The 19238-nt window shown below is 41.9% G+C and overlaps 1 protein-coding gene across 4 annotated transcripts in view; it reads left to right on the forward strand.

Annotated features, from left to right (window-relative positions):
- Positions 1-19238, forward strand: part of TEX2 (testis expressed 2) — a 149321-nt gene that overhangs the window by 58710 nt on the left and 71373 nt on the right. For all 4 annotated transcript variants that reach the window (XM_075903893.2, XM_075903889.2, XM_075903890.2 and 1 more), the window contains exon 2: positions 12589-14246. In XM_075903893.2, the coding sequence (XP_075760008.2) occupies positions 12615-14246 (1632 nt within the window). In that variant the 5' untranslated portion in view covers positions 12589-12614. The remainder of the gene's footprint in view (positions 1-12588; positions 14247-19238) is intronic.

The following is a 19238-nucleotide window of genomic DNA, read 5'->3' on the forward strand; positions in this document are numbered from 1 at the left end:
ATTAATCCATTGACAGTACAGTGTATGGGGCACTAGCTTAGGGCTCAATTCCTAGCTGTGACAGTCTTCCTGTGTGACCTTGGGCAATCTGCTTAATTTCTTTGTCTTGGTTCCTCATCTGTAAAATGGTTCCATACCTCATATAGGGATGGTATTAGGATAAATACATTTTAAATATTGTAAGGTGCTTAGCTACTTATAATGCCCTTGATTACTGTTTCCAACATAGGCTTGGTCTACACTACATAGTTAGGTTGACAAGCAGCCATGCATCAATCTAGTTGTGGAAGTTTCTTCACTTAAATTTGGCTCCTGCTAATGTAAGTGCCTCTTTATTCCGATTTACTAACACAATCTCCCTGATCAGAGTAGAGTCACAGTCAACGTAACTATGTTGATGAAGTGACAGTGTAGCTGCTGTGTTGCTTACATCAAGAGTTGGTGGCTTTCAGGAGCCATCCCATGATACTCGACACTGACAATAAAGTTGATACAAGTGTTCCGGTGATGCTGGGCACTACTGACATAAGGAGCCAAGCGTTCATGTGCACAAATGATTTAATTACTGTAGGCTTATCATTTACTCAGCCTTAGCTAGCCACGTGGATTTGGACAGAAAGGCGATACATTCATGCCTCTCCCTGATGTAAACCTTACTTAGGAAATGCCTTTGATGTTAGCAACTCTCTAGGTTCACCACTTTGAGCTGCACAGTGGAGTGGTGGTCTGAATATCTACCTTCTCCTTCTGACTCCAGCCTCTCTTTAAAACCGTGACCTTTTCCCCTTAGCTTACACATGAGGTTCATCCAGTTGCAAAATATGTGTTCATCCAGTTGTGTTAAAAAAAAAAAAAAACCCCAAAACTCTGAGCTTTTAAATAATTGAAGAGCATTTATACTGTTTAGGGAATAAGCTATCTGCCTATTTCAAAAGTGGAATGCAACAAATGCGCTTATGAGTTTTGATTTATAGGCTGGAGCTAAAGCTGTTACTGAAAAGAACAGGAACTAACATTTAAGTATGTTGTTTGGGTTTTTATTCGGTTTGTTTTTTTGAGAGGGCAGAGGAATTTGAGGGAGGACAAGAGGGGGAAAAAAATCCACAGCAGAAGTGTAAGCCAAAGTAATCTTGGAAATATACTTCCCTAAAGGAGAAGAGGCTGGTGTAAAGTATCCTCAGTCATTACCTTCTTGGCATGGATTTTCCTCCTCCATCTTGCTGATATCCCATTACAGCTATTTAAGTTACTCATGTGGCAGTGTGCCTCTGACAAAATCAGTGTATTGTAATGGGGATTCTAGCTCCCTGTACTGTAGCTGCATTATCTGACCTTGAGGCAGAACTACATTTTTCCTGTGAAAACACAGATGAATATGCTTTCAAGGGTTTGACTACCCTGTGGAGTGTGCACTGATAATTCCAGTGTTGTTGGTGTGCTGGTACAAACCTCTACTGTAGATGTGCTGCTGTATACGTGTCTTGCTTACTCTGTGCTAAACTATAGCAGTCAAGTGTGTTGCATTAGGGCAAACATCCTAAGGTAGACATACCCCAAATCTGGTTATAATAAATAAATAAAGGTTAATATGTATTGAATTTTAAAAAGCACAAGTTGTTTTTCAAACAGAGTAAGAAGGGTAAATCTGTCTTTTGGCTACACCGGGGGGGGGGGCAAAAGCCTCTCAGAAGGCCGGATCTGGCCTGCCTTGGGCTTTAATCCGGCCTGCAAGGCAATTACAGGCCCTGCCCCCTAACAGGCATGCACCAGGGGTGGGGTGGGGGAAGGAGCTCAGCTCTGCTCTTCTACCCCCCTGCGCTGCTGCTAGGCAGGAGGCAGCGCAGGGGCTGAGGCTCTGCAACAGGGCTGGCCCCAGAGGTGCTGCTGTGTGGCCGTAGCAGAAGTACATCTGGGGCTGGCCCCGGCCTGCGTGACGGCAGCAGCAGGGCCTCCCTCCGGGGTGGCTGGGACAGCATGGCTGCAGCCATTGCTTCAAGGGGGCATGAAGCCAGGTAAGGTTCCCCGTCATGCCTAGACCCTCCCACCCCAATCTTGTCAGTTCCTTTTCCCCCCAAGACTCAGCACCCCCAGCTTGCTGTATCATCCTCTCTTGTTCTTTCACCCTCTCTCCTGGCTACACAATGCACCCTGCCTTGCTCCCTCCACCTGGCCAGATACCCTACTGCTTCTGCACCCCAGCTCCCTCCCAAATTCTGCACCCCATTCCTATCCTTCTTGCTGGCAGCTCCATCTCGCGCACTGTACCCTTCATTTTTGTCTCTGCCTCAGAGCCTAATGAGGTCCATAAAATCCACAAACTCCAGAAAAGTAAGTCTGGCCTATGGGAAGCCCTGAACCTCAGTTTCCCCCCTTCCTCTCACCCTATGAGGCTGGGGCATCAGAGTAGTGAGGTGTCTCAGTTGGGGCCACATCAGTGAGCATTAGGGGGGTTTTGGAGGAGTTTTTTTACTTCTCACTTGTGTGGTCCCCAACAGATTATTTTTTTGGGGTCAGTGACCCCACGTCCAAAAAGGGTTCCCTACCCCTCCCATAAGTAAAGAAAACATTGAAACCTTTTGTGTTGGACATAATGTTTTACTTAATTTATCAAGCTTCATTTTAAACAAACACGAGACAGTTAAAATGCTTAATCTGTTTCATAATTTAAATTAAACTGTTCTTATTGGCTTCAGCTGGTTCAGAAAATAAGGTCAACATACCCAGCAGAGTAGTTCTGAACCCTGTCCCTTCCGGGTTGGCCCGCAGCCACTTCTGAAATTTGTGAAGTGTCTCCCCCTTCCAAAATTATGGCCCACCTCTGGGCTACACCATGATGTATTTTAGCCTCAGCTAAACTTAGGATGACTGACAAGTGACCACAAAAGCCCTGAAGACTGATTCTTTTGCTTTTCTTTATTATTTCAACAACAACAAAATGTAGAAATATGAGGCCCTGTTTTCATGGCTGTAATTTGTGAGATTACCCAATCTGGAGCCTGCCTGAAGGATTTCTGATAATCAAATCAATCACCGACTAGGGTTGCCAGGTGACTGGTATTGACCCGGACAGTCCAGTATTTTCTCTGCCTGTCCGGTAAAAAAATTCAGAAAATACCAGACACCTAAAATGTCCAGTATTTTCTGATTTTTTTCCCCCACCCTCCGCCGCCGTCCAGGAGATGAAAATACCTTAGCCCTCGGGCCCAGTCCCCGGTCTCTCCTTCCCCCTTCCACCCCTGGGTCCCGACACCCACAGCCCCTGGCCCTCATGCTTACCTGATTCTGCAGAGAAATTAAGTTCTGGCTTGAACAAGAACACAAAATGGCTGCCAGCAAAATGCCTAAAGACCAAAGGGAAGCAATGCCTTCCCTTGGTGTTAGTGCGCAACCCCCTGTTCCTATCCTTATTCTAACTCTGCACTCACTCTGAAAGGGGCCATGCTGTTTTCTTATTTTATTATTATTATTTATTATTTTTGCTCAACAACTTTGACCCCCCCCTTTTTTTTGCTCAACAACTTTGACCCCCCCCTTTTTTTTCCTCAACAGAATTTTTTCCCCTGTAGTTTTTTTTTTTTTGGGGGGGGAGAGGGTGGTTCGATATTTTTGGTTCAACCATCTGACAACCCTGTCACCAACAGGCAGCCTTCTGGCATTTTGACTGGCGGTAACAAACAGAATCAGAAAACTAGGCAGCCCAAATTCATGACTAAAAAGCAATAAAGTATGAATGTCACTGCGGTTTCAATCACTTGTTTTTACATCTGCCTTTGCTCTTAAAATAAATATAAAAGTAAAGGCTAGCCAGGGAGTGCAGGGAAATTTTTTGCGTGGTTTTTTTTTTTTTAAGGGTAAGGAATTGATATCTTAGACCAGAGTGAAGGATGGGTGCAAGTGTTTTATAGAAGCATAAAGACCAAATAAGGAACACTTTCTGAGCGGAGTCCTTCAGAAGGTGTATTGAGTCACATCCAATGATTGCTGTTTGGACTGTTGAATGCTATTTTTGTTGCAGTTTGAACTAAACATTTTTTATATAACAAATACCTATTTGCATATTGGTAGCTTGCTAATTCTTTCACCAAGGCGAATTATATCTCAATCTATAGCAAATTAAATCCTTTAAATTCCAAAAACGTGGCTAGAACAACGAAATTTTTCTCCACTGCAAGCTGTGGCACTAAATCAGTGGTCACCAACCAGTAGATCGGGATCTACTCATAGATCTTGGATCCTCTGACAGGTGATCCTGACTGATTTGGCCAAGAGGCCATCATGCGCAGCACTTCAGCTGTTCTGCTCTCTTCCCCACACCTCACCCCCCCCAACTGCTGCGCATCTCCTGCCCTTTGCCTTGGAGCTGCGTCCCCCCGGGAGCCTCCTGCTTGTGGTACAGAATAGAGAAGGGAGAGGTGGGGGCACTGATGTCAGAGTGCCCCCTCTCCCACTCTGTATTCTATCTCCATAAAAGAGCATAAAAGAGCTTGGGATGGATAGTTTGCTGGATGCTATGGAGAGTGGTGCGGGGCCAGGGCAGGGGTGAGCCTGCTTTAGCCCCACTGCACCGCCACCCAGGAGCCATTTGAGGTAAGCAGTGCCCAACTGGAGTCAGCTCCAAACCCATGCCCCAGTCATAAACCCCCTCCTGTACCCCAAACTCCTGCCCTAGCCCTGAGCCCCCTGGACCGAAACTCCCTTACAGAGCCTGTAGCCTCAACCCCCTCCTGCACCCAAACTCCCTGCCCCGAGCTCAGCTCAGAGCCCCTCCCCCCACTCCAAATCCCTTAGCCCAAGACCAGCGCCTGTGCCCCAAGCCTCTTCCTGCTGAAAGGGAGGAAGAATGGGGGAGGGAGGAAGGGAGAACCTAGTGAGCAGAGTCAGGGCCTCGAAGAAGGGGCATGAAGGATGCGGGGCAAGCGTATTTGGGTTTGAGGTAGATCTTATATTGTACTTAAATTGAGGAAGTGATCTTGTGGTTAAAACGTTTGGAGATCATTGTACTAAATTATTTATTTTAAAAACTGAAACTGCATCTCCTTATTGTAATGAGAGCCCATCGATTCAGGTATTCATAAGCCATGTAAAATGCTGCATGGTCAAGGAGATGGAACGTGAAGGAATATAGTAAGTTTTTCAAGGATATCTCTGTTTGTAAATCAATCAGAATTCACCAACAGTGTTGTAAGAAGCTGCCGGAGGTTTTACCAGCATCTCTTGAAGCAGAAATCTGAGAGAAGGCTCCTCTAGAATCCTGGAGAGAAGTGGATGAGTGCATGCATGCGTGCTTTGCTTCCTTTTGCTTGTATGACATGGGATCTTTTTCCTATTGTGAGCCTGATGCTTAAAACTGAAAAAGTAAACTTACACCATATCTATTTGTGGTCCACTAAGCTTTGTTCTAAATCTTCTTGGGTTTGAGTAGCTGATCAAAAAGTAGATTAATGATAAAAGAAACAATATCTAAGAGCTGTTAAGAGACAGAAATACTTTTAACTTTTCCCTTTTATGCAATATGATATTCAATCAAAATATCCTTATTTGCAAGAATGAACTATTAAACTTCATTGGTAGCTGTTGATCTTGATGGCTGATTTATAGTCTTTGCACTTCTTTCACCACAAGTCTTGTTACTCTATCTTTCTTTGTGTGGTTTTTTTCCACCCTCTGGTTCTAGTTTTATGCCAGACTGTTTTTGTGCTTTGAGATGTCTTAAACTGTTACCAGTTGTCCACCTCAGATGTCAATACTTACAAACTCTGTATTCCTATGTGCTACATTTTTACTTTGTTACCCCTAGGCGTGAGATTCTTTTGCAGTTGTATGATCTTTAAATAATTCTAATTCTTTGTTCTTTGATTGCTGTTCCTTATGCTTGTTTATTCCACTGTGGCTACAAATGGGCTCCTTGCAAATTGAGATAATAGAAGTCATTTAAGCAGTGTGTATTGGTCCCAATCTGGGCCCTTTTCTTTACCTGCTTTGTACTGAAGTTTAAGGATCAGTTCAGACAGCCTCTCCAGGTCTTTCAGTTCACTGCATGGTCTGAATCAGAATATTCCAGTGTCTGGACTGCTCTTCTCTCTTCCTGGAAATGTTTGAATTTTATAATTCACAATTTGTTAGACATGGGTGACAGGTTCAGATGGGGAAGACAGCTGAAGTTAGGGATGTTAAATATTGTGTAACTGAATAGTCGTGTACCTGCATGAAATCTTTGTGGTTACATGACTATTTGATAGTTCCTGAGGGTGGGGCTGGCAGCCATTGCGCTCCCAGCCTCACTCCCAGGGAGCCCCCTTCCATCCTGTACTGATTGGGGGTTTAAAAACAACAACCCCCAAAAAAGCCTTCTGCATGTCACAGCTGTGCTCTGGGAATGTGTGACTGGGGAGTGACAGGACTCAGCAGAGTCTCAGCTCCAGAGCTGAGGGAAAGTTGGTAGTTCCCATTTGCATGGGTTGTTGTCAGAATTCATCACCAGCACCCTGCAAGGTGACAGGCAGGAACTGGTCTGCTATGGGAGCTAGTTCAAAAACTGGCTCCCCATGCAGACCGGCTGCCTGCCACCCTGCACTGCTTCCTCCATGGGGGTGGGGAGGGTCCAAGCTTCCTGTTTCTGCAGTAACAGCCCTTGTCTGCGGGAAGTTCCAAGAGGCTGGTCCACGATAGCAACCTCTGTCTGCAGGGAGCTTGGACCTCTTGCAGGCAGGAGCTGCTGCCGCAGACCACCCTCTGTCCACGGCAAGCCTGGGGTGACTTGGACAGATGCTACTTTGCCACAGACTCCCTTGCCCTCTGTATAAACCAGCAAGGAGGGTAGCAGGTAGGTCCGTAGAGCCGGCATGTGCAGGAAGCCTGCTTGAAAGTCAGATCCATGCCTCCGCACCCTCCGAGCCGAGTGGAGGGGTGGGAGGAAAGTGCATCTGGTGTTTGTGGGGAGCCTGCTTAAAGCTAGCTCCTCATGGGCACCGGTTCCCACTCCCCCCTAAAGCAGCAAGGGGGGAGGGAGTGCATGTAGTCAAGAAGATCAACCAATAAAACTAGGTTTATTGGTTAATCATGTAATTGACTACACATTGACATCCCTAAGCTGAAGCCCCACCCACACTAAAATAAATCCCTGCCCCTTCCACCCAAAGCCATACCCCTTTGCAACCTTTCCCTCCTGTCCTCAGCCAACCCCCGCCCAACCTGAGAACTAGCTGTGGGCTAGGTCTGTCCAAGGACCAATGGATGCTACTTGCGGGAATTTTCCAGTTTCAGGTGTGTGGAGTAAATGCATACTCGCAGTGGAATCCAGATAGGAGCCACAAGTTTCAAAGAATTCTAGTTTTAAAAAGGTAGACAGCTTCACTTTGCCTTTTTAGTAGGCAGACCTATTCTTCATGGGTTCCTGGGCAAACGCTGTGCAAAACCAGATTAATTAGCATTTTAATTATTTTCTCACTTCCAGATAGTTTCTGATTCTTCCTCCCTGGGTAATTGGTGTATAATCTTTTAATCTATAGTGGGGGCCCCACTTTTTTTTTTTATTCATAAGGGTATAATAGTATAAGAACTTTGTAAAGTTCTCTTATTCACTTATATCAGAAATACAGTATCTAACATAAGAACTCTTTGAAAAAGGAATAAATATTAATAAAACCAAACACCATGATGATGCAAAGATTAAACTGAATTTTATATAGCAAGGCCTCAATTTTAAATGCTTTTATTAAACAAATCATTGAATTACAACTGCAAGGTTCTGTATATTGAAGCTGGAAAACAGAGTCCATTTATACAGTACATGGATCTAGGAGAAATATATTCAGCTTTTTGATTAAATGTGCTTGTAAGAAACCATATTGCGGCTTCACCCTTTTATGTAACAGATGTTAGCCTTCGAGTAAACATTCAAGTGGTTTCGCTAATTTTTGAATGAAAAGATAGACTTTGGTTTGAGAAGAAATTCACCTAAAAATAAGAGTGCAGAACTTCCATTTCTTCAGCCTCTCAAGAAACTTAACAGTTAGTGCAATGATTTAGTACTATTCATTGCTGGAGACATGAGGTCAAATTCCTAGTTAGGGAAAAAGTGAACATAAACTTTGTGACCTTGTCTTGTTCTCAATGAGTGCACATCAGTAGAGCCCTGCAAATTCGTGGTAATCCACAGACCATGATTGTGGATCAGGAGCGGATATAAATTTTATATCCACACAGGGCTTTATATAGATCAGAACACTTAACAATGGGGTCTAGAGAGCTCATGTGACTGTGAAATACTGCATTATAAATAAAAGGAGCTCTTTGTTCTTAGGATACTGATGCACATACCAAATCAGTTCCATATGATTTGAAAATCATTACCATCTGCACCCATTATAGGTACCTTGTGGAAGTACCTAATACCCAGGTATTCATATTGCAGAAATTGCTGTCTCCCTTGCTGTCAAATATGGCCACCCAGTTTATTGCTCTCTAACCTTCAAGAGGATGTGCTACTAATCTTTAAATTGTTTGAGCAGATGCACAGCAATTTCAACTTATAGTTCTGGTAATAATGTTACAGTTTATGAATGCCCCCCAGAAGTCGGATCTGCACAATTGATAGTGCATGAAAAAAGGCTCTGAACTAGAACAGAGGGAGGGAGTTGAAGGGTGTGCTTAAGGGCAGGATTCATGTGCATTGTCAGAGGTAAGGTGGGGGATGTAGAAGTTACAGTTGGGGGAGTAAATATGGGAGGGAAAGTAGGGAGAGATTCAGGGAGCTGGACTAGTAAGAGTGCTGTAGGTTAGGATTGAAATTCGTTGACAGATGTGTGTGTCTAAGGTCAGGATTGCAATATGATGATGGAGCTAGCAGTTAGGTGAGAACATTGTAATTCTTATCTGCAGTGAGCTTGACTCAAGTAAAGTGAAGGATTAATAGTGCTAGTGTCATAAGGAGAGGAAGCAAACCAAACTAAACACTGGTTAATCAATTCCACATTGTTTGGGTGTCTAGTTTCAATCTTCAAAAACAATGTATCTAAACTTGAGAGTTTTACAACTGTGCTCTGCAATACTGATTTCTCCAGTTTGTAGAGCGTTTAATTCCTTGGTTCCAATCAAATTAGGAAAAGGTTTGCAAGCTGTGGTAGATGTCTCTGCATTTGCTATAAAAATACAGAGACCTGAAACCAAGACCTGCGTTTATTATACTCCAGCCACTCACTAGGAGATGTTTGGCAGTGTGAGCTAATTCTGTTTTACAAACTGCAATATTGCAAGGCTTCCTTTACATGTAAGTAAAAATAGGCAATATGTATAATAGTGATAGAAATGTATAAGTAACTATTAAAGACAGTTGTCAAAATTGTGGTTCCAGTGGAGCTGATTTGGATTTTTGTAGGAACAAAATGTGGGCAAGGTTCTTCAATTACTGCTCCCCCCCTCCGTGGGTTTTTAAAAAAAAAACTTTCTCCTCATGTATATATCCAGGCGATCAGTGCATTGTGGTCAAGAGTGACGTCCTTCTGATGAGGTTAAAAAGGACTTAATTCCTTCATGAGTTCTTCTGGCTGGGAGAGCATCAGAGTGGGATAAGTGCTGTGATTTCAAAAAGCCTTGTTTCTGAACAGACCAGCAAAATAAGTCATTTGGGACAATGTTTAACTTCAGTGGAAAAAGTAGGCTATTGTCTGGGGAAAAATAAGTCTTCTGGCCATGCTGGCTGGCTGAGCAAGCATACTCCTAGATCTTTAATGGTGACACAATGCCAAACTTCTTATTTAATAACTTTTAATGGTAAACTTACTACCTGAACTATTGCACATCAAATATAAGGAAGGGTGATCTTGTGTGACTCAGAAACTGGGGACTGTCCTCATTATCTGTTATAGACTTCCTGTGTGACCTAGATGAAGTTGCTTATATTTTGCCTTAGTTTTCCCACTTAAAATGGGCAATATACTGATGGTGCTGTAAAGTTTAATTTATTATGCCTATAAACACTGTGTGAGCCTCAGATGGAAGATGCTATGGAAGTGCATAGATGAGACACCAGAGGCTGTGTAATTAAAATAAAAAATTAGGAAGTGAAGGTCCTGAGTTCATTAATTAAGCTCCACTATCCATTTGGTATGTTTTAAGAGATCTAGATTATGCTCTAAACAGTAAAATCTGATTCACTGATGCATGATTTATTATAAGAATAGTTTCTTTGTTAACATCCTAGTGATGAGCATCAAGTCAAAATCCTGTCTCACTCCAGTCTTGCATTCTGAAAGCAATATACAGATTTTCTCAGAAATGAACTGTTAACTTAGTTGCATAACAAAGCAAAAAAAAAAAAAAGTGTATATCGTAGAACCCAAGGAATAGGTTTGAACATATTTTGTTGGAGAACAGAAAACATTCCCAAAATATTGGGAATGACACTCCACACCCACTTCTCTTGTAACCCACATTCTAGTGTTTTGGAGTGGGCTAGGGGAAAGGAACCTTAATAATCAATTTTTTTCTTGCAATTAATTTAGTTTTAAGGAGTTTGGTTTATGTGACTGCTTTTTATATCTGGTACAATGATACCAGTTTGTGTAATTATCAGTAAAAACATTCTATTATGAAAAGTAAATCTGTGAAAGACAGTACCTGTATATGGATTCATATTTGTATCTTAATTTCCAGAGCAAATTACTTGAGTTACAAGTAAAATAAATAGATAAATATATAAAATGTTACATCTTTTTTCCTTTCCAACTGCAAATTCGCCCTGGATCTGAAAGCTCCATTGGGGTTTTCCATTCTTTTATATAATCACCTGTAATTGCTTCTGTAGGCCAACTTTAGCTCTTTGGCTGCAGTAGGATTGCACTGCTGTACCTGCTTGGCAGAACTTGGTCCTGCAGTTGGAACTTAGTTGGTTAACAGTTCTGGTTTACATATTACCCGCAGAACAGAAAAGCTATGGGAGACTCGGGAGCTGGATTCTGAGTAGAACAGCACTTTAAACATTAGCAAAGACTTCTGATTAATTCTGCTTGACAGTTTGATTACAACATGTTCACAGCTCCTGAAAATAGTTTAGTTACTAAGGTGACTAACTTGTTGTCTTGACAATGAAAATAAAATACTGCTTCATGGGAAATTGCAGAGGTTATATGCTCATGCATTTTGTATGGTGGTCACCAGTACCTGGAATTCATTTCTTTTTAAAAGTCTGTGTCTGTGTTCTAGTTCAGATGCATATCATAAATTGATGTGATGTAGTTAATATGCAAAGAGGTATTGCTAGCAGGTTTGGCTCAGGATTTTTTTTTTACGTGATCTTGGCATATTGAACTAGAGGTGGAGAGGAGATCAACATCTTTGAAACAAATTTGTGTTCATTTGACATTGAGCTCATAGAAATATGTCATAGTGATCACACACTTAGGCTCCAGAAATGGGATTGGTCTGCCTATGCTGCAGTACCATCTTCTTGTATATAGACTAAGGGCTGCTTCATGTTTAGAGGTGTAGAAAGGAGAATTTGTTAACCAGCCTTTAGCATGCTGTGAGGATGCAACTTAACTCAAGCTAGAAGCTTCCTGTGCTTTTAATTCTTGTCTCTACTATTATGCTCTTTTGCTTTTTAATAGCTGCTTTGTCAGAGGACTTTATGGGGGCGTAATGTCGCCATTTTCAGTATTACCTGGAGTTCAATTTCCTAAATGATAGACATAATGCTTTGCTTTTACACAACACCTGTCCATCAAAGAATCTCAAAATGCTTTCATTGCTAACCTGAACCTGGTGATGTAGGAGGTATGATCCTTCATTTTATGGAGGGTGAAGGCGGCTTCCTTCTCTCCCCATATCCCTCTGATCCAAGAATAGACCCAGATGTCCTGACTCCCACACACACACACACACACACACACACACACACACACACTTTTCAGCCTTAGCCTGCATGACGAGCAATAGATTTCTAGGCACATACAGCACATCTGAACTGACATCACAACTAACTATGGGCCTGAAACAAGCTCAGGAATGCGAACAATCCCAAGCTAGTTTAAGGGCTTGCAAGTTAGATTGTTATATCTCACTTTTATCTTTGCCGTGGGGTGATTCTGAAACCTCCCAGATCTGAACACCCTGTTCAAAACCTGGGTCAAAATTGAAACTCCCTCTTATTACCACAAACAGTCAAAGACAGCTGAACAGGCATCTTTTTGCCTCTCCATTTGTATCCCCACACCTGCTTTGCTTTTATTTTCCTTTATTCTCCTCCATTTCCTTTGCTCCCTTCTCATTTTCCCTGTGACTGAGTCCCCCTTTAATCTTTGCATTAGATATCAAAAGTATTGTCATGTGCACTTGGAAGAAGTCAGGTTTGTATGTATTTTATCTAAAACATGTCTGAATTTTGAAAATAAATTCTTAGTTATTGCAGAGTAAGTTTGTTTCACATGATACACTGGATTTAACTACTTTTTTAACAAAGTGCTAGTATGGATATTTGCTGCTCTTCAGTTGCAGTCTTGTCATATGTAACTAGTAGGTTTTTTTTTCTGTGTTTGTCTTAATGTTTTTGGGGAGAAATTGCTTTAATTTAATTCAATATTCTTTTCACAGATCCTGACACATCTCTGGGACCTGCAATGACAAGTTTGAACAGTAGCCATGCAGAGAAAACTGATGAAATGTCTTCAAAGCAGTCTGCCCCAAAAGTGCAAGTTCAGCGATCTGTTTCCAGAGATATCCTCACCATTCACTTCTCGGCATTTGGGAAGGAGGAAGAAGAGGAGGAAGAAGAGTTTAAGGATTCTCCCAGTAATGAACTGGATGACCAAAGCATTGTAACAACAGCAGTTGAAGCCAAGGAAGACCTCTGCTTTGAACATGGTGGCCATGATTTTCCTGATCCAGCTACCTCGCCTAGCATGGTCAACTCTGCATCTTTCCTACCTTCGTCACCTGTGATTTTGCCAACCGTTAACACTGTAAAGCCATTGGATCCTCCTTCAGCATCTCAAGTATTCAGTGCAGTGCCATTAGTTCTATCACCCTCATATGATTCATATCCTGTAGCTAGCTCTTCAGGTGTGTTGTCCCCTTTGGAACAGAAAGCCAGCTCGTCATCCTCCCCGTTGTCCTCTCCATCCAAGCCAACTGTCCTGTCTAGTGCTTCATCCACTGTTTCTAGCTCAAAGCCTTTTATGAGTTTAGTTAAGTCCCTTTCAACAGATGTAGAACCAAAAGAGCCAACCCCTCCCACAAGACATAGGCACTTAATGAAAACCTTAGTGAAGTCTTTGTCCACAGATACATCTAAACAAGAATCGGAAACTGTATCCTACAAACCTCCTGACTCTAAACTGAACTTGCACCTGTTCAAACAGTTCACTCAACCTCGAGCTACAAGTGGTGATTCCAAAACTGCCCCCTCTTCCCCATTAACATCTCCTTCAGATACACGTTCTTTTTTTAAAGTACCTGAAATGGAGGCTAAAATTGAAGACACTAAACGACGCCTTTCAGAAGTCATTTATGAGCCTTTTCAACTCCTCAGCAAAATAATGGGTGATGAAAGTAGTTGCCACAGGCCCAAAGCCTTATCTTCAAGTGCTTCAGAACTTTCAAATCTTTCCAATTTAAATGGCCATTTGGAAAGCAATAACAACTATAGCATTAAGGAAGAAGAATGTGATTCTGAAGGGGAATATGATGGAAGTGATTCTACTCTAAATAAAAGTAATCAGCTCAGAACTGTTGAGGAACATGTGAAAGATACAGAGACTAAAAGCTCTCAGTCTGTGGGCACAAAGGACATAAATTTGAGAACTTCACTGGTATTGGAGAAATGTTCTTTGTCTGCACTGGCAAGCAAAGAAGATGAAGAATTTTGTGAACTGTATTCTGAAGAGTTTTGTGTGATAGAGGATGAAAGCAAAGTGGAAAACCCCACAGAACCTTTGCTCCAGGCAGAAATAACTGAGGAAAATGGGACTGCTCTCCATAGTGAAGATGAAGCTGATTTATGCATACAGCAGCCTAAAATACCAGTTAAGACTTTGTATTTCTTTACAATGTTAGTCTATGCTTATCTTATACTCCCTCTCCCTAGTTACTTCTGTGGACTCTTCCTGGGAGTTGCCCTTGGATTTATGATTGCTATCTGTTTGATTTGGCTTTTTACATCAAATGTTCATAAATATCACAAGCTACATAGTAATCTGAGCAAGCACTGGAATACAGCATCTCTGGACATCAAAGAACCGGAAATATTGAAGGTGAGATTGCTAAATGGACATATTATCCTTTGGCTAGATCAGCTAATTTAGTTCAGCATATTTGCACCTTAGAATCATAACTATAAGTGAGCACAATTGAAGATGTTAGCAATATTTAATCATGATTTTGTAGGCAAGAATATTCTACTTAACTTCCTTCGTGAATTACTTATGCAAGACGAGAGAGAATCAACGTTACTTCCCTCTTTGGAGCAGGGATGGGGGACCTAAGGCCCAGGGCTGGATGTGACCTCCGAGACTCGGTGCTCATGCCCCAGCATTGAGGAGTCTGCAATGGCACTCCAGCTATCCCACTGTGGGGCTGGAGCACACAAAATCTACTAACCTGGGCCTCACAAGGCTCTGGTGTGCAAGGGAAATGTGGGGAGTGTCTTTCTCCTTCTCAGTCGGGGGCCACATCATTTCTTTTTCTTTTTTGTTTCTCACCTGTGTGTGGCCCATGACTGATTTGTTGCAAAGGTGTGATTTTTTTGTTTGTTTGTTTGTTTCTGAGGGAATTTGCTATCCAGATTGCAATTCATTGTAACGTAGACGGTCCAGGAAATTCCAAAAGCACTGTTATGTTTTTTTTTAGTGAAGCTTCTACCTTTGCAGTATAGAAATTGAGAAAACAAACTTACATCAAATGTCAGGTAATTAGGTTGGGAATAGGAAATGTTAAGTAAAAAAATGTCAAGGAGGACCATCTGAGTTGGGGTGTGTCTATATTTGACTTTTTAAACATCTTATAACTCACCTATCTTAGCTGGATGATTGCAACCCATCAAAAGAGCTACGAGCTCCTTATTTGGAGTCTACTCACTTGCCTTGTATAATTTACAGTTGTACTCTTTGTCCAGCTATGACCCATGTGACCACTCCTTCTATTTGATGTTTTCTCATGGAGTCATGAAACCATCTTTTTTACATTGGTGACCATAATAAAAAAAAAAAAAAAACAACCTTGGGGAAAAAAAATAGGCGATGGACTAATTGGATAGTTTGATAAGAAATTGTGTTTGAAATATAACATAATCTTAAATTTTTCAGTGACAATTTCACTTGATATCATTTTAACTGATTAAAGATTCAGCATAATGTGCATGGTTTTTTTTCTTTCCATTATCAAGTCAATCCAAAATACTGGTTAGAAAATGATGAATAGGCTGCTGCCAAATGATGCATATTTTTTGGTGATCTTAATAGAGGCCATTCCCATCGGAGAACATAAAAATAGTGCTCTAATGTGTCTCGCTGCACTGGAAAATCAGATTTCTTAGACAACTAGCTTATTTTTTCTGCTAATTGGAGACTTTTTTCAGGTTGTTAGGTAGATCACTGTTAAAACTCTCCAGAAAGAGAGTTCTTATAATATATAATTGATTAAACAAAATACAGATTGTTAAAGGAATATAAGCCTGGGTGGAGCTCTTTTTTTTTTTTTTTTTTTTAATCTTTTGTTTTTAGTTTTCAAGTATTCTTGAAAATAAAGCGTGTATGTCAAAAGCCCTTCAGTCAGACATTTGGGGAAGGAAAAAGCAAATTGAACTACTGAATTTTTTTTAGTGACAACAGTTCTCTTGATTTTTAACTTCAGGATATTAGAACAAGTAAAATGTTTTTCTTTTTGGTATAATCTTCATAAACTCTCTTAGGACTCTTGAGTATTTATGTAACATTCTTCAGTCTGTATTTTTCTTCATAATAATGGCTTGGATTTTTTTGTAATAATTTCTTTCTTCTGTGTGTTTTATTTTCCTACTTCTCTGTTCTAGTTGGGTGCTTTTTTTGTGTGTCTGAAGCGGAGGCCTTCAGCCTACATGCTATCACGTGCTTCTGATATTTTCGCACTCTAACTTAGACTGTAAATTCTTTGGGGTGGAGAGTGTCATCCTTAATACCATTCCAGAAACACTTTGTGTTCAGTAAATAATCAACTGCTTCCATTGCTGTTCAGTCTAGTTCTCTCTCTTCTACTTACTGTTTTCTTAGTCTTGGGGTTTTCCTCTCAATCATTCTGATTTCTTCATTGCGAGTGTTCCTCTCATCCCAGGATACACACTGACTGACAGTACATTACCCCTTTTCCAATAGGTGACATAAATAGGACTGACTGCTCCAGCCCCTGTTCCTGAGCCTGAGTATTTTCTCAGTGGCCAAGCCTTGGAAGTACTAGCTATGAATTTGTATTCTTCTCAGCTGATGCTTCTGAAAATGCACTTACTAAGTTTTGGTGAAAAGTGGGAGGAGAGAGTGGGGGAGTATGTAGGTAGAAGTTGGACTTTGTGGTATTTGAAAAGACAATCCCTTCCCTGAAAGCTTTGTAATCTAAAGCGTTTACATTATTTTCTTTTTTTGTATAAAGCTGGTAGAGGGGAAATTCTACTTTGTATAGAATTTTTTGACTTTTTTTTACAAGGTTTATAATGAGTAAAATACACTTTTATTTGGAAAGCTAAAAGTTTTCAAGAAAAGCAGATCCCCCAAAGCTATGGAGAATGTCACAATGAACTACAAATTCTTGCCACAGTCTGGTGGTTCTTCGAGTGCTTGCTCATGTCCAGTCAGCATAGGTGTGTGTGCTTGCCACATGTACCGGTACCAAATGATATTCTTCCTCAGCAGCATCCGTAGCGGACTAGCTCCAGCACCCCTTGGAGTGCTGCAAACATGCTGCACTGTAAACGGCACCATTGGGCTCCTCCTTCCTCAGTTCCTTCTTGCTGCCAGTGATAGCGTGTAGAACTGGATGCTCCAGTTTTAGCTTTAGTGACAGCTTATTTTTCCCTATTCGGTTGTAAATAGTTTCCATCTAAGTACTTTTAAATAGTTGTAGATTAGTAGTTAGTCCCAGTAGTGATTTAGCCGCAGAGACAGGCTCCACTCTCTTGGCTTTAAAGCCTGTGCTACCTTCTGCAGGCCTATGCCAGTCAGCAATGTCATGTGGTTGCCTCTGCTGCCTGGCTGAAGCTCACATTTCCTACAGGTGTCCGATCTGCAGATCCTTTCATTCAAAGACCATAAAAGCCAACTGATAGCTCCCCTACATTGGTTACTCCAGGAATCTTATCTTTGGCATTATTGCGTTTTCTGTGGTTTTCATCCTTTATAGCAGTGGCCTCCAACCTTTTTAACCACAAGACCACTTTTTCAATTTAAGTGCAATGTAAGATCTAGCTCACATCCAAATACCCTTGCTCCACTTCCTTCCCATCTCTTCTTTGAGGCCCTGCTCTTGCTCCACCCCTTCTTCAAGACTCACCCTGTTCACTCCATCCCCGTCCTCACTCACTTTCACCAGGCTGGGGTAGTGGGTTGGGGTGCAGGCTCTGGTCTTGGACCAAAGGGTTTGGCATGTGGGAGGCGCTCTGGGCTTAGCCCAGGGTGAGGGATTGAGGTCCAGCAGGAGTTTCAGGGTGCAAGTTCTAGGCAGGAGTTTAGGTGTAGAGAGACTCGTATCTGGAGCAGGAGAAGGTTCAGGACTGGGACAGGGGTTCAGGAAGCAGGCTCTGACTGGGTACCGTTTAACTGAGATGGCTTCTAGGTAGTGGAGCAATGGGATTAAGGCAGGCTTACTCTTGCCTGGCCGAGCACCACTCCTGAAGCAGCTGGCATTTACAGAAGTGGGTCCACGATGCCATGTGTTGCCCCTCATATACAGGCACAGAACCCACAGCCTCTACTTGCCATGGTTCCCTGTTGTTGATCAATGGGAGCTGCAGGAGCGGTGTCTGCAGGCAAGGACAGCAAGTGGAGACCCCTTGCTCTGCCCCTCTCAGTACAGCAGGGACATGCCAGGAGCAGAAATTCCAACAGGGTGATTACTCCAGCCACGACAGGTTAGGCATTTTAGAACTCAGCTTCTCAAAGAATTAAATTTAAGTGCAAGAGAAATGAAAATTATGAAATGCACAGACCAGTCAAAAACCAAAAGTAACACACTTTGCAATCAGTAAAAGTAACAACAATCCACACACATGTTGGGTTGGGAGAGGAGAGTGAAGAACAATGTGTGTTTGTGAGAGTGACGCGTGCGCGCGCACACACACACACACACGGTATGAGAGTGATAGAGATTTGCATTTCCTCTATCCCCTTCGCTCTGTGTGGAGATGGGGTACAGGAATGGGGGAGGAAGGTGCTGATGCTGACATCAGCGTCCCCCCCCCCCCCTTCCTCCCACATGCTTCACAATAAGCAGGAGGCTCCCAAGTGGGCAGCTCCTAGGCAGAAGAGAGGAGCAGCATGATAGTTGGTGGAGGGCAGCTGAAGTGCCAGTGCTTGGATAGCTTCCTGGCCAAACCAGTTAGGATCACCTGTCAGAGGCTCCAAGATCTACTGGTAGATCCTGATCTACTGGTTGGTGACCACTGCTTTATAGCTTTTTTCTGATTTAATTCCTGGCATGCAAACAGATTGCCTGAGGGACATACAATATTACACACAACTTCTTAATTCTCCACAGGGAAATTTTAGTTCCTAATCAAAGGATAGTGAAAATGTTGGATGGCATTGAATTTATAGCAGGTACATCTGGATTTTGTCAAACTGAGAATTTGCTGAAAGTTTGGCAATAACTAAAATGGCATGGTAATTACATCAGTACATTGCATATTGAAACCTGTAGCTTCTGAGAATTCCTAAGATAAAGGCTACTGCATCTATATTGCAGAATTCTGTGGCCTACATTTTTTTTATTATTCTATATTAAATGCATCAAATAATGGGGGAAGTGACTTGCAAAGTTCTGATTTGGTTTCATTGGATTGTAAGTGGATGCTAATTTTAGCAAGCTCACATAGAAACTCTCAACCTTTCTGGTTTAGTAACTGATATAACAGCATGACATCCATCTGAGTAGTTGCTTAGATTTTAATTTTGATCATCTCAAGCAAGCGTCACTCACTGAAAATCCATTAGTTACTGAACTGTGGGCTTTAAACCAGGTGAAATTAACAGGAATTACCACTTTTCACTTCACTCCTACAAAAG

The sequence above is a fragment of the Pelodiscus sinensis genome, chromosome 20 (assembly GCF_052426305.1).
Source record: "Pelodiscus sinensis isolate ZL-2025 chromosome 20, ASM5242630v1, whole genome shotgun sequence".
In the NCBI taxonomy this organism is placed as follows: Eukaryota; Metazoa; Chordata; order Testudines; family Trionychidae; genus Pelodiscus; species Pelodiscus sinensis.